At 41.0% G+C, this 16,027-nt stretch overlaps 1 protein-coding gene across 1 annotated transcript; it reads left to right on the forward strand.

The window, feature by feature from the left end:
* Positions 1-13,185: 13,185 nt before the first annotated feature.
* Positions 13,186-16,027, forward strand: nrl (neural retina leucine zipper). Its single transcript, XM_034146234.1, has 4 exons — positions 13,186-13,800; positions 13,897-14,181; positions 15,243-15,458; positions 15,866-16,027. Exons 1-4 carry the CDS (start codon positions 13,186-13,188, stop codon positions 16,025-16,027), a joined length of 1,278 nt encoding a protein of 425 aa, XP_034002125.1.

The raw sequence follows: 16,027 nt of genomic DNA on the forward strand, positions 1-16,027 counted from the left end.
ACAACATTTATTTTTGATTCCAAAGATCAGGTAATCCCTCTTAACAGAGTAGGTACTGGCATAAACAAAAAGCGCTCACAAGGAGGAAAAAACTAAGCATAACAAAAAGAGAACTTAAGAAAAACTTAAAGTGGACCTATCATGCTATATTTGACAAATATATTGTAGGGCCATACCTATATAAAACATGTCTGTGAAGTTTTTTTTTCAAAATACCAAACAGATCATGCATTTTAGCCATGCCTCATTTCGCTCTATTTGCTCTTTTCCAGCCCTGTTTTTGCAAGGGCTGATTCTGTGACGTAGCTTTAATGCAAATGAGCTGCAGCTGACCACGCCCCCCTGCAGGAGAGGGGGGCGTGCTCAAAGATCAGCTGCTGGGCTCTCAGAAGAGGGGAGGAAAAGAGAGGCTCCGTCCTCCGTGTTTTATTCTTATATGATTATATAGAGTCATTATTCATTTGTTTTAAAGCTCAATAAATAACAAAGAAGACCTTTGACCGGCACTTTTCTAATTTTGTCCGGAAGATTTAAACTTTAACGGACATGTTGACCGGCGAAAAAAAATCGAACTGAAACTCTGCCGCACGGTCCCCTCGTCCCTTGGAAGAGGCGGAGAGGTGGGTGTTTGTCATCTGCTGGTGGACTACCGGAGAGAATTACAGCGAGGGAGGGATTGCATTGAATTACAGCAGCAGGAGCAAACGCTTGCCTCTGGGAGGGAGAAAAAGAGCCAGAGCGGAGAATAAACTAAAAGGGCAACCATGGCAACCATGCGCGGGAAGTCTTCTTCGCTGCTTTTGTGGCAGACTACAGCGCCACTTACAGGCCTGGCATATGTACTACAGCGTCTCCAGCGCTTTCGAGCGGCAATGGCCGTGGCCCAATCCCCCATTCCCCTGATAGGTGGAGAGTTGGCCATATAGGCGGAGCACCCCTTTTCTGACGTCAGAACAATTCAAATCTGTATCAGCTCAGTTGCAGCCCCGTTTTTAGAGATTTGGGTATGGAGGAAAAGAGAGAGGGTTGTGTTTTCTGACACTTGGTGAGTTCCCTGACACACCAGGGACACATATTCATGTATAAAAGACGTACAAAAGTGCATTTTGCATGATAGGTCCCCTTTAAGGCCTTTAATTACTTGTGAGACCAGGATCAATAACTGTAGGAAAAATAAAAGTGTTACTCCTGGTAAAACTACTAAACGTGTCTGTTAGACATATTTTTACCCTGAATAAAGGTATTTAACATCTCCATGCTGTCGGAGCGTGAACCCGCTGTGAAAGTGTGTTTTCGTGTGGATCCTCACAGCAGGCTTTCTGGATGATATTCATAACAAAGCAGCCTCATGGGTAATGACTCATGAAAGCAGACATTATAAGATGCAGTGTAATTTAATGTAATTACAACCATGTCTACAAAAGGTCATGAGCGAGCTGTTCAGCCAGGTCGTCATGGAGACCGTCTCCCTAATGGGTGACAGGGGCCGCTGCTCTGGAGTCACCTTATGGCCCGCAGTCTGTTTGTTGGACGGAAACAGCGTCAGGCAAAGCCACGGGTGTGTGTCCGCTCATCAACATGAGCCCACGACCTGCACAGCGGCTGCCCACAGCTCATCAGGATTATCTCATTATATCATGTAATTACAGTCAGGGGGAAGTGTAGCCCCCCGCATTTTCATAATTGGATATTTGATGATGGATTTTAAGTTGTATGATTATTTCTGTTACTATTCAGATTGGATTTTTTGCTAGAAAACAGTGTTTTATCTCAGGGTTAGGACATAGGTGAAGAGGAAGACCAAATACAGCTTACCATATCACATTCAGGGATTTTACATGAAGTGTGTATAAAGTATGGATTATGTGAACTGAATGTTAAGGTCAGCTTGCTTTAATGCTGAGGCAATTTCGGGTTTGTTTAACATGTGCACAATTTTTTACAATGCTGACATATAAACTGCACAAAGACGTATTTTCTTCATTTTTGTGTTACTCTGTCAAAGCGTCTTTGAGTTTCTAGAAAAGCGCTATTTAAGTGTCATGTATTATTATTATTATTATTATTATTATTATTGTTGTTCTTTGTTTGTGTCTGCATTCATTCTATGTACCATTGCACCACTAGAACATTTGGTTTCAAAGTCAGTCTAGTGTACGAGGTTTTAAATTAGGAAGAAATAATACAGTAAAGCTGACTCGTTCATTATTATTACATTATAACATGTAATTTGTTAGACGCTTTTATCCAAAGTGACTTACATACATTCAGTACTGTGGACAATCCCCACAGGAGCAATTTGAGGTGAAGTGTCTTGCCCAGGGACACAACGACATGCTGACTGCAGTGGGACTCGAACTTGCTATCCCTCTGATTCGAAGTCCAGCACACTATCCACTGAGCCACAGCCGCCCTCGTATTTTGCAGGTTTACCCATAGGCCCGATGACATTCCATCCAAGATTCTGAGATAATCATTTCAGCAAATATTCACCTCATGGTGGCGGTGGAAGAAAAGTCAGGAGATCACCAAAGTCTGTGCAAATATTGACTGTGTGGGTGTGCAGAGGATAGGACTGTATTTGAAAAAAGCTTCAGTAAGTATTACCATTATCAATAAGAAAAGTTAAAGCATAATCTCCAAGCAATTACACTTAACTTTGTATACCATTCATTGTGTTTGTAAGAAGAACAACAAACATCAACATTTTACAATATATACATATAATTGAAACACAATGGTAACTTACTTTTTTAAAGCGACACTGCTGTTAGATAACTATAAATACACATAGTGTATGGCACATTTAGAACTCGAACACACATTGATGCACTCATGTGTACGTGCATGCATTTACATATAAGCAAGCATAAATAATGATTTAATCTAAAATGCTGCAGTTGGTCCTCTGTGTGCATAACAATGTTGCAGCTGCACTGAACATAACTGCAGGTGCTCTGCGGAGGAGCCTCGAGTTAACGCCTCCTCTAACTAACTAAAGATCATAATTACTCTAAATATATGGATATTTGTAACAGTTCCCTGCTTTCTCTGCAGAGTAGACTTGTTAAAACTTTCCAAGAACGCTCTGTGATTATTCATGTTGGATATGAGGTGTTTTAAATAAATTAAAACTGCAAGAGGATACTAGTGTAGAGACGAATCAGAGAGAGAGGAGGAAGAGGGGAATGAATTAACAGATTTAGTGTCAACTCTCAGTCTGGGAGAGTAGCCAAAGTATCGACCACCTTAATCCCTTCATCCCTCTCTTCCTCCTCCTCATCCCCTTTAACCTCTCTGTCTGCTGCCACACTCTTGTTTACCTAATTTTATATGTGTTTTTTTAAAGATTATAGTCGTCTAATTCTTCATGTTTAAACCGCATGTCTGTATTTACAGCCCTGGAGCAACAAAACTATTGAATTTTAAGAATAAAAATGGTTGCAGTTGATGATGCCCTATGAACAACATTTTGCCCTTTGATGAAGGCAAATACAAAATGTTTATTCATTCATGGATCCATGCCAAACATACTGTGAGTGAAATTGTATCAGTGTGATGAAATGTATAACCATGACGACATACAGAGAAGCAGCACGTGCATGAATATAAGAAATGTCGGTACCACTTTACAATAAGACTACCCTTATAAAGAGTTTACGAATAGTTTGTAATTCATTTATTAATTAGGTTGTGAACACTTTATAAATCCTTAATAAGCTTTTATAAGACATGAGATAAACAGGGCAACTGTGACCGGTTGCTTGCCAAATAGTGAGCCCACATTTATCTGTACTGCTAAGCCTTATTAGAAATGGTAGTAACTCATTAATAAATGGGAATGTGTTTTACACTTTACAATAAGGCTCCCGTTTGGCAACTATAAATGTTAGTAACTCGTAAATGTATGGTCATAAAGAGATGCCAAGAAACATCAAGATGGAAGGGGGGGAATCAACTCAGTGAACAACAGATACCAAGGATGTTGGCTGATGAAGAAGACGAAGTAAGCTACGTAGCCAATATAAGGCTTAGTCATCTTGCCAAATAGTGAGCCTGTGTTGATGTATGAAAACTATGTTAGAACTGGTTTATAAATGGTTCTTAATGATTAATAAAGTGTTTACAACCTAATTATAAACCCTTAATGAATCCTTTATAAGGGTAGTCTTATTGTAAAGTGGTACCGAAATGTCTTCCTTAATTATATGTATTACTGTAATTCACTACGTGTGTTTATTGATCTGAGGTGGGGATAGACTAGGTAATAGGCTGGAGGTAGTTAGGTAATAGAGGTACTAACATAGATGGTTTATGAAGGTATATGTTAATCTGACATCAGTTTAAGGGGGAGAATCCGCTCTAATCCTATGATTAGCCTGATAAGTCCATCACAATGAAATACCACGTGTTGGCAGAATGGGTAAACACACAAACACAAACAACACAGTAACGGGTAGAATTAAAATAAATTATCAATAAACTTGTAGCTACAAAGTCAGAATAAAATGGGCAGTTTAAATCTTAACAGTTGAGATGATGGATTATATGTCTGAGTAATAAAAACAGGAGAAAGGGGAGCAAGGCTGTCAGATGAGCAACAGGGAGCGATGCACCCTGAGGCATTTTACTGCAGAGTCGAAGAGACTGTAACAGTGTTTGATCGTAATGAAAACTTCACAGCATGCTATGTGTCTTATATTTTTATTACATCTAAATTCAAAATCATAGAGCTGTGGGGCATCCAGCTGATATTACAGAAATGTTTCAAGTCACAGTGGACAGAGATATTAATGTAACACATCAGAAGACTTAATAGTTTGACATTTTGGGTTACGTGGTTATTCTCTTTTTACCAAGAGTTCAATGAGAAGATTGAAATCTCAAAGCATCCATTTAACTTGTGTTGCAAAAAGGAATCCCACAAGGCTGAATGTGAATGAGGCAATTTTGTTGTGAGTTTTCATGGAAACATTAGAAACAGAACATTTAGAAAACATTTAAAAATACAGTATATATATCAACAATAACAATAATTCCATAATTGTTAAAACAATGCATTCAAAAAGGGAGGGACTCTGGTTGGGGTGAGACGTGTAAACCTGCTGCTTGTATCAGAGTTATTTGGGATTAAGACCTGTGGGATAAGGCTGACTCTCCACCGCACACCATCTGACCTCACACTGCAGTCTTGTCCTCAACTCTGTCTTCTCTTTCATTATCTTTTTCTTCTTGTGTGCTTTTTGTCCTTCATAAAAAACGTTTCAATCTTACCTCTGCTTGTGGTTCAGTCTCGTCCTGACTTTCCCTGATTTCATGACCCCATGTTGCCCTAAGAGGATAAAAACTGGATAAAATGGAATTGTGTTTACAAGGTGAGGGGTTAGCTTTCCATTGAGGGATTTGGGCAATAAGATGCTCGAGTGTGAAGGGTCACTTCACCCAAATCACCCAGCCATATTACCACTAGCAACACGTATACGGTTTCTATTTGTTTTGGTTTTGAGATATCTTGTCTTAGATGTTTCTGCTTCCATCCCAATATACAACAACATTGAATGTAATCTAGTTTAGGGTGCTTGCAGCATTACAAATTATTTAAAAATCTTTGATAATTACTGTTTTTCTTTGCCAGGCACAATGCATAATATAACAATTGTAATCCACCACACAGTATAGAAAATAACTATATAAACGCAATCAGTATACAACCTACACATCTACTACCTCTCCCCATTAAGATAATCACAGTGTGGGATACTAAAGGGCTGATTACTTAAATACAGGACTGGAAATAAGGCTGCAGAAGAGCAGTGAACATTATCAGGCTGTAAAACCTAATCCCACCTGAATGTGAGGAACGCTGAGATGCATGTAAGTGGCTGCGGGACCAAAGTGTGTGTGGCTGCAGATGGAGGAGGGCTGGTGGTGTGTTAGGCATGAAGTATGAGGTAAGTTCCTCTGTCTCTCCCTCTCTTTGTCCCTCACTCTCATGGGAGGCCCTGTTGGTTTAGCTGCTAAGCTTTCCCCGGAAACACAAATGATGGACAGATAAAGAGGTTAAAACAGAGAAAGAGGGGAAGAGAAACCGAATAAAGAGAGTAGAACCTATTTTAAGGACTTTATTTTGCTCTAAATACTTATATTTTCCTGATCTCTCAATAGCTTCTCTTCTCATCAGATTGTTTTTTGGTAAACGGCAGAGGAAAATAGTCAAATCCTGTTTGTGCATCTTGAGGTGTTTCCATGAGTGTGGTTGCCCTTAAGGTTTTGTTTACACTTCAAATCAGATTTGTGAATGCAATATAAACTCACTGATTCCTTAAAGAGACATAAAAAAGACAAAGAGTGTTTGAATGAACACATTTAGCTTTAAGGGAACATTGAGAAAAATGTATTGTGCATTTCTCTCTGCTGTGCACAGAAAAGTTAATTCACTCATTTTGACTCAAACTGCAAGCGGCAGGGCAATGTGGCGCTACTTTGATTTGTAAGAACAGAAATAAACCCCACTGGGGAAATAAATAATAAACCAAATATTGAAATCACAGCAGCAGTAGCAGCACTGTTTGGTTTACTCATAATGTTGGACATTTCGTTTTACTGATCCATTTGCAGATGTATCTGAGTGGATGATACCAAAACGACATCCCATAAAGATTAAAACAAAAAAGGGGAACCCACAGCAATTATGTGTTTCCATTTTAGGACATGTTAGTTATTTCTGAAGGTCAGCAGGCCGACGGTCCCAATATGTTGACTGGTTTATTTGATGAAGAGCAATGGTGTCAGGGATTAATTTGAATTCACTGAAATAATGAAGGTGGTCCTGTATTATTATGAAATTGAAGCCATCAAAGGAGGCGAGTGTCAACAACCAGTTTTGAGACGTCTATAATTTAGTGTATTGTGTTTTGGGTGCATGTTTCTCATACAATGTGTTCTCCATTAAATTAAAATTCACTAAGAAGAAACAAACCCCGGGCCTGGAGTATAAAATACTCATTATATAATATTCTTTTACTTAAGAAATAATAAGATTCACATTTTTATAAATACTCACGCATTAGCAATTGGGAGACCCTGGGTGAGTTAACATGGCGGTAGTCTTGCACTTACAAAAAGCGTTCTCCTAACCACCAAAAAGGCAGTTGAAGAAATATTACAATCTTTTATACCATACTCTAAAAAGAATATTACAGGTAAAAATCCTGCATTTAAAATATAAATTAAGGAAAAGCACTGAAGTACAATCGGCTAAAATTGTTATATATTTGTATTATTAGAGTGTATCCCTAATGTTGAAGTCTATCAAAACGTAGCCACATTTAGATGCTGTACCGACTGGCTTAATATTAAAGTAATGCATCATATTTTACATGTTTATCATGTACAGTACAATAAATGTATATGTGCATCAAATGAAACTGCCACTGATTAAAAAGTTCACACAGACATGAGATAAAGTTACCAGCTTTGACACCATTTTTGAAACTCAATCAGGTAGTTTCAATAGACTTCTTGAATATGGACATACATTTGTATCCCCGTTACAGCCTAACATTTTTCATGTAGGTGATTTTATTTTGGTATCCCAGCCCTTACATCTGTGGTCATACTGTTTCGGCTCAGTTCAGTATTTGTGAGCGTCCACTGTGAGGCAGTACAGAGTCTACAGCCCATCTTGTGTCAAGTCTACTTGACACAACTCTGAGATGAATGAATAAACTTTAATTTCTGATGAAAAACTTAATGTGTGTGTGTGTGTGTGTGTGTGTGTGTGTGTGTGTGTGTGTGTGTGTGTGTGTGTGTGTGTGTGTGTGTGTGTGTGTGTGTGTGTGTGTGTGTGTGTGTGTGTGTGTGTGTGTGTGTGCATGTGTGTGTGTGTGTGTGTGTGTGTGTGTGTGTGTGTGTGTGTGTGTGTGTGTGTGTGTGTGTGTGTTAAACAGAGAAAATATACAAGTAAACAGGAAGGGACGACATTTAACAATTGTATGACAATGGAAAAACTCAAATAAAGAGCGACAGACAGACACAGCGAGAGATCAATACAAAAAGACAGAGAGAGAGAGAGACATTGTCAGAGAGCTGTGAACATGCCTGTGAACCATGAGAGAGGGATGTGGGGATAAAAGAGAGCGAGAGGGGGAGAGAGAGACAGAGAGAGAGAGACAGAGAGAGAGGAGGGGATTGTTGCAAACAGGGATTTGCAGCAGAGGGGAGAGAAAGAAAGGGGGCAGTGGCACTCAGTGACAGAGTGCTATACACACTCACATGCGAACACACACACATACACACTCTCTGTTTCCTCTGTGTCTCTTTCCAAACGTGTCAGTCAACCAGTCAGTTGATTATTTGTGTGTGTGTGTGTGTGGTGGGGGGATGTTGAAAAGAGCTCGTAACCATCCTTCATCTCTATGACCGACGGTAAGATCATTTCATTCATTTTCACTCTCATGTCATCGTCATTCTACCTTTTTCTCTCATGCCTGTATGTGTGTGTGTGTGTGTGTGTGTGTGTGTGTGTGTGTGTGTGTGTGTGTGTGTTTTGCTCTTTTTGGCTAACTTTTTTACTGTGACTCTGGTCCAGAGCCATGTTGAGGCCTCCATGGAGCCCTGTCACTGTTTGCTTTCTTTTACAATCCGTTTTGAACCACGGGGGGTCAAACTAATGAGCTGTGCAGTCGAGGCATTAGTCAAAGGTAGACTTTTAATAAGATGCTCATTTTAATACTAATAACTTTTATATTTGAGGGCCTTTAATCAGGGTTGTTGGAGGAAATACCTTTGCTCCACTACGGCTCTTTGATGTAGTCACCACGGTGTCATACTGATTGATATTCTATACTTGGTCTGTTCACTTTGTTTAAAGTTGTGTATGAAAGGACAAATTGTTATTTTATTCAACAAATTGAAAACAGGGTAACCTATAAGTCATTATATACTGTATTGATTCATGTGTTGTATTCATATAGTTTTTATTTCCATGTGAAACAAAGGTTTTTGATTTTAAACCCTACTTCCAACTTCCTAAGTTCCAACATTTGAATACAACACACACCATTTTCCACTTTTATCTCCCCTCCACTGTATAGAAATTAGTTCCTTACTATATGAAAGAGTCTCAGGCTCTGGATTAAAGCCTTAATCAGTTGATAATAGGATTTGTTTTCTGAGATGTGAATCTTTATGTCAAAAAGCCCTTTGAATACTTGTGCTTCAGTTGGTTATGTGTTCATAGGCAGATCTTTCCAGAAAAATTGCATGTCATATCTATTGTGTGTGATTGCATTAGCGTAATAACTAGCAATCGTTTCTACATAGAAATACCCTTGTGACAAATCGTTTATCAGAGTTTTTTATTCACATACAAAATGAGAAATTCTTTATCTACTCCATTTCACAGAGGAGATTTTTACATAACTGGCTACAGAGAAGCAATGTGGAATTGTTTGTCACCTTTATAAGATGACATTTCACTTGTTGAAAAAGCATGGCATAGGTTAAGAAGTACATTTTTAAAGTTTAGGAATTGCAAGAAGTTTACGTTTGTCTGCACATGGCACAAACTTTGGCATCTGCAAGTACACATGTTTGTGAGTGTGCAGGCATTAGCCCCATATATGTGTGAATAATGTGGTGGGCAGGGGGAATGTAGTGCAGATTACTGCCACATTAACAGGCCTGACACACTGACTCACACTGTCTCACTTCATGTTCGACAAAGTCAGAATTACCTTCTTGTCAAGGCATTTATAGTACATTAGTACGGTGAAAATAAATAGAATAATAACATTTTAATCATGTTGAAAAATGAATTAGCAGGAAACACTACAGACTTAAAAGGTTTTAGTGTAAAGGAAGGTGTTTAATAAATGCAATGACATGAGCTTAAAGGTGGGGTAGGTAAGATTGAGAAACCGGCTCGAGATACACTTTTTGTTATATTCCATTGAATGCTCTAAACATCCCGATAGCAATGAATATATTAAATGCTTTGACAAAGAATCCATAAAAAAATGTCATCTGTGGAAGCCGTAGTACTGTAAAAAGCACGACCAATCATTTTAGCCGGCCCGGCTAAAATAACTGGATGGCCTACCTGCCTGTCAGCCTTCCATCTGTGCACAAACTTATCTCGTGCCCTCATTGGTCATGTGCGCGTTCGTGTGTGTTGGAGGAGGGGCTCTGTAAGGAAGTGGGAGATTTTTTCCGGCTGTGTATTTTCAAATTCTAGCGCACTCAAGCTGGTTTCTCCAAAATTACCTACCCCACCTTTAAGGCTGTATTAAGGTTATATAAAAGGGTTTATATAATACAATTAACAGCTTTATTAATGGTTAGAAAAATAGTAATGCCTAAATGGCAAGTTAAAAGCCATCACTAAGAACAACTTTTGGGTTGCAAATTTGTATTCTTCCAGCATATTCCCTTTCTTTTACTTTTATTAGAATTGCCTTGTGTTGAAAAGTGCAATACAGTATAAATGCTTGCTTTGCCTTGCCTTGCCTAAATAGATTTTATACGCATTGTAAAATTATGCTGTGGGAAGGTTTTCTATAACCTGGAAAGAAAGTTATTAACTCCTTATGACTGATCTATAAAGCATTAGTGAATGATTATGTGGGAACTTCACAAATGTCACACATCAAAGTCTGTCTACAGGTTTTGGGGAGTATTACAGCATGGCAAGCTTTCAAATTGTTTCCTCCCAAAAAGTTGTTTAAATTCAAGCCACTTTCATCAGCATTGTTGGTCACTGAAGACTCTGAAATGTGTGGATTTAGTAAAAAGCGACCTTACCATACCTCCGTAGACCGCTCCTCTTCTGTGTTCGAAGCAAGCAGCTTCATTAGCAGTTAGCATTACACTCTGCTACCTAACCAAACTGTCTGTGATCAAGTTGCATTGTGGGTACCCTGTCAAATGTTTGGCTGTAAAATTACAGTAAATTACTGGCTACTAGTTGCATGGATTTCACAGTAATTTACTGTAAATATTTTACAGTAAATTAGAATAAAAGTACAACTAAATACTGTGACTTTACAGTTGCCATGCCCATGGAATTACTGTGATATAGCAGTACAGAGCTGTGGTATTATGGTACCTTGCTGTACATAAATTACAGTAATTACCTGTATTTTTACACTTTTACTGTAGAAGTAATGCAACACAGTAGCCAGTAATTTACTGTAAATATAAAAATGTAAATAATACGATAATGTATTGTAAATTTGACTAGTTAACTGGGATTTCACCATAACTACACAATTCAGCTCAATCAACAAAGAAAAACAAAGAAAATGCCCATTTTAACTTTTTATTACTCCATTGAAGTGCAAAGTACATTTCACAGTGTCTTGGACATGTTGTTACGGCCCCAACCTCTACTATATATACTATATACTCCGTGGTAGTGGCTCGTGCTGAGACCCGCAACATGAAAGAATACACGCAATAACCGGTACTTGGTAACGAGCATTTATTGATAATCAGCCGTTTGCTCACACAAGCGAAACGGGAAACATAAAGAGGTCTGGAGGACTGGTCAAAAGGAACAAACAGAAGGAGGGAACCCAAGCCAGCCACACCACGGGCCGTAGGACCCAGAGCTCCCCCCCCAACCAGAAATCAAATATAAACCCTATGGGAAACAAAATAAAGCCGCGAAAACTGGACTACCAGGTCCTCCAGGCTAAACATAAAACATCTGCAAAAATATGGCCTACAGCTCAAAATGGCAAAGAGGTATTCTGAGGAGAGTGTCTCCCGGCGTTAGGATAGGCGAGACATCCTTCTCCTCCAGCTTCTCTTTATATATACACGGCTGAGTGGAATTTGGAACACCTGGGCAGAGGCGGAGCCAGGGGCAGACCAGGTGCACCTGGGCAGAGGCGGAGCCAGGGGCAGACCAGGTGCACCTGGGCAGAGGCGGAGCCAGGGGCAGACCAGGTGCACCTGCGCAGAGGCAGAGCCAGGGGCAGACCAGGTGCACCTGGGCAGAGGCGGAGCCAGGGGCAGACCAGGTGCACCTGCACAGAGGCAGAGCCAGGGGCAGACCAGGTGCACCTGGGCAGAGGCGGAGCCAGGGGCAGACCAGGTGCACCTGCGCAGAGGCGGACCTGGTCTGCCCCTGGTCTGCGCAGCAGGGAGACAGAAAAGAAAAGGGGAGCACGTAACACATGTCTACACAGACATCCACTCGAAGTCAACCATTTTTCTGAAGAATGTGCTGACATGGGTGTTTAAATTGCCATGCCTCTTTTTGGCTTTCGAGCCCGTCTCAGGATTAATGCCCAGGAAGCACTGAAAACAATAAGCCAAGACAACAATTTCAATTTTACATAGATGTATAGTTGCATCGTTTATTTTAAGGCTCATGCAGCGTTGCCCCTTTCAATTTAAGTAAAACCTGCACCAAAGAAAGACATTTGTATTTAAAGCCAAGCAAGAGCGATAAATGCAAGAAAATCACTTAATTTGTTGTGTTATCACAGAGGATGGTCTGAATACAGTATTTTACTATGAAATAATACAGTAACATGTTGTGAAATCCTGGTAATCATTTATCCTGTACATTCACAGTAATGAACTGTGCCTGTATTGATTTCACTGTGAAATTCAAAATTACAGTATTATATTGTGAACATTACAGGTAAAGACAGTAAAGTGGTAAAACAGTAATTTATTGTAAAATATTACAGCTAAATATTGTGAAATCATGGTAATATTTTACAGTGTAGTGTAGACAGCTGATTTTCAAAAGTAATAAGAATGCATTTCTGCCACACTGATTTTTTTTAACCGTCCATCGAAACTCAGTCTAAGTTATGCTAAATCGGCATAGTACTCTTTTAATACAAAATAATGAAGCAAACATTTTACATAAAAATTGTCGTTTGGTAGATTTATAAACGTTTACAATGGTCCTTTCTCTTCTCATCCTTGTATCCCAAACCCTTTCTTTTTATTCCATCTTTCCTTCAGGACAAGAGAAACAGAGACAAGGACCCGGGGACGTACAGTTTCTCACAGAGGAAACTCACCCACCAGTCTACTTCCTGAAATCACCACTCCTTCTGTCTATGAGCTGCACTGAGGCAGAGGAGTGGACTTCCCAACAATCCTGACACACGGAAAACCCCTGTGAATCCCCCAGAGGCCCCCCGAGCAGCAGCAGACACCATGTCCTCTCCTCTCCCCATGCCCTCTCTCCCCCCCAGTCCTCTGGCCATGGAGTACCTAAATGACTTTGACCTCCTCAAGTTTGAGGTGAAACCTGACACTCCTCCGCACCCTACCCCATGTGTGTTTCCCAAGTCTGGCCTCCCCCAAGACCCCTCCAGCTCGCCGTACACCAGCAACCCTATGCAGGATTCCAGTTTGAGCTCCAGCCCTTACAACTCGCTGCCACCCTCACCATCGCTCAGTGACGCCCACCCACCACCTTCGGGCTCTTCCTCCCTCTCATCGTCATCCTCCTCCATCTCCTTCCCCCTCTCCCTCTCTAACAGCTTCACCTCAGGCATCAGCTCCGGCTCTCAGGGGAACGTGGAGGGCAGCCCGTCCCACGGGGGGCCTCAGGGTCCCACCCCGGCCTCGCTGGAGGACCTGATCTGGCTGGCAGCGCTGCAGCAACAGTTTGGAGGTGATGTGACGGGGCCCTCGAATTTGATGGGGGCCTTGGGGGGAGTGCCAGAGCGGGGGGAGAGAGAGAGGGGGCCGGTCAATGGCTTCCTGGGCTGTGAGGACGCTGTGGAGGCTTTGCTGAACTCAGCTGCTGCAGCTGTCAGCTCGCAGGTAACAATTTATAATTTATTTATGTTAAATGTTCTCCAATTGATGAAGGAGTTGACTTACATCTTCTTCCATATTGCCCCCCCCCCCTCTCTTCAGTTTCCAAGTCTTTCTCAGAGTTCCAGCAGCAACCTGGGGGACTCCAGCAGCGACAGTGGAGCAGACATCTCCTGCCCCAAAGGAACAGACATGTGCCATCGCCCGCTCGTCTTCCTCTCATCAGGCCCTAACTCACTCCCCAACGCCGCCCCTAACTCAGCTCCATACCCACAACCCCTCAGCCCCCAGGCCCGCCTTCATCACCACCAGCATCACCATCATCAGCACCACTCGCACCACTCCATGCATGGCAGCCATCACCATCATCACCACTCAATGAGTCAGGTACACACGGATCAATCCGCAATAGCTTGATAATGACGATTGTGGTCGACAGGATGATTTCATGGATTAACGAGGGAGATGTTTTGGAGGTGAAAGAATTGAACAGTGACACTTGTGGCATTAGAGGGCTGGGCGGAGGGAGAGGGATCGTTCAGTGAAGGATTAGGATTAGGAAATTAGAACATTGTTATTAATGTCTGTGTCTATCTGGAGCCTCACTTTGAGGATCACTCTCTGCATGGCAACAATAAGTGAAGCAAGAATTTCGTTTTTGACAGTGCAAGGTTTTGATTTACAGTATACATACACTTACATTTAAACACAATTCTTCAACATTTATAGTATTTGTCAGCAATTATAACTTTTTTCTATAATTACATTTTATATATTATTGTTATAATTCAATATCTGGTCATACACCAGCTTTTAGCTTTCCAAAGTACGGGTTGTGATTGTTCACAAATATATTAATAAACACTTATATCTGCTTGCAACTAGGTTGTTTTAAGCTATGTATTGCATGTTTATAGGGGGAGTTTCTCCAAAGCTAATTTAAATAAGTAATCTCTAAAATTAACACTAGCCAGTTGTTAATAAACCTATAAATGAATAATTAACTCTTTAAGGGGCTACATGTGATTGGAGGACAAATCAATTGCTGCTAGCCTCTTCAATGCTGAATCTAATTTTACTTGGTAAATCAACTCTGCAATCTGCTTTCCGGTGGATGAAGATGTCTGGGTGTATCTCTATGTGGAGCACGGTGTTAGCTTATGATAATATCTGCTATTATTGCTGTGTGTAATCCTCATAACTGTCAACCACACTTAGTCAGATTAAATGACAGATTATGGACATGTGGTGCTGAAATGTGCCCCCTGACAGACAAACACACACCCAGTATAACACGTCACATGTCCACCAGTCATCTCACAATCAGTTATGGTTAAACTATTCCACACTCATTTAACTCATCAATCATTTTCATAATTTGTCTTGTATCCAATTAACATCAGAGTACAGCATATTCTGAATGTGTGTTTTCACCATCTGCTCGGCAGTGTGGGGCCAATGATCGCTTCTCTGATGAGCAGCTGGTGAGCCTGTCAGTGCGGGAGCTGAACCGACACCTGCGAGGAGTGAGTAAGGATGAAGTGGTGCGCTTGAAACAGAAACGTCGCACTCTGAAGAACCGGGGTTATGCCCAGTCCTGCCGATACAAGCGCCTGCAGCACCGCCACGCTCTGGAGTCGGAGAAACATGTGCTCACACAACAGGTACATGCCTGTTCATGACTGACCAGCTTTATTTTATCCAAGCTATATCTGACCACAAGTTTAAATCCTAATCTGATCTCATCTTTAATCTGGAAGTTTAGACGATTCTAAATTCCCTTCATGGCTCAACAATAGTGATCGTGGCCCTCTCTGACGCCCCCGACAGTGGCCATCGGACATTTTTGACCCCACTTTTATCTCCTGAGGGAAAAATAATACGTTAAAAATAGAAAATGTTCTTGTGACATTGTTATTCCTCTAAAATTGCATTTGGTCCGCCTGGCCCCCCAATTTCAAATGTTCTAGAACCGTCACTGCTCCTGACTCTTTCTTGCATTCATTTTAAAGGAACATCTTTGCACTTTGGCTTAGCAACAGCACAAATGCTTTTTTTTTCTCCTCCTCAGTTGGATCAGCTACAGTGTGAGCTGAATCGAGTGCTGAGGGAGAGAGATGCCTACAAGGCTCGCTACGAGAAGCTCCTCAGCACGAACCACAGCATCGCAGCTGAAGCCCCACCGACCCGCAGCAGCAACCCACCTTCCCCACCCCCTGACTACTTCCTCTGA

This window comes from Trematomus bernacchii, unplaced genomic scaffold (genome assembly GCF_902827165.1).
Source record: "Trematomus bernacchii unplaced genomic scaffold, fTreBer1.1, whole genome shotgun sequence".
Taxonomy (NCBI): domain Eukaryota; kingdom Metazoa; phylum Chordata; class Actinopteri; order Perciformes; family Nototheniidae; genus Trematomus; species Trematomus bernacchii.

Coding starts and splice junctions, on each gene's coding strand:
- nrl (XM_034146234.1), top strand. CDS start 13,186: ATGTCCTCTCCTCTCCCCATGCCCTCTCTCCCCCCCAGTCCTCTGGCC. Junction 13,801..13,896: donor CTGCAGCTGTCAGCTCGCAG/GTAACAATTTAT, acceptor CCCTCTCTTCAG/TTTCCAAGTCTTTCTCAGAG. Junction 14,182..15,242: donor ATCACCACTCAATGAGTCAG/GTACACACGGAT, acceptor TCTGCTCGGCAG/TGTGGGGCCAATGATCGCTT.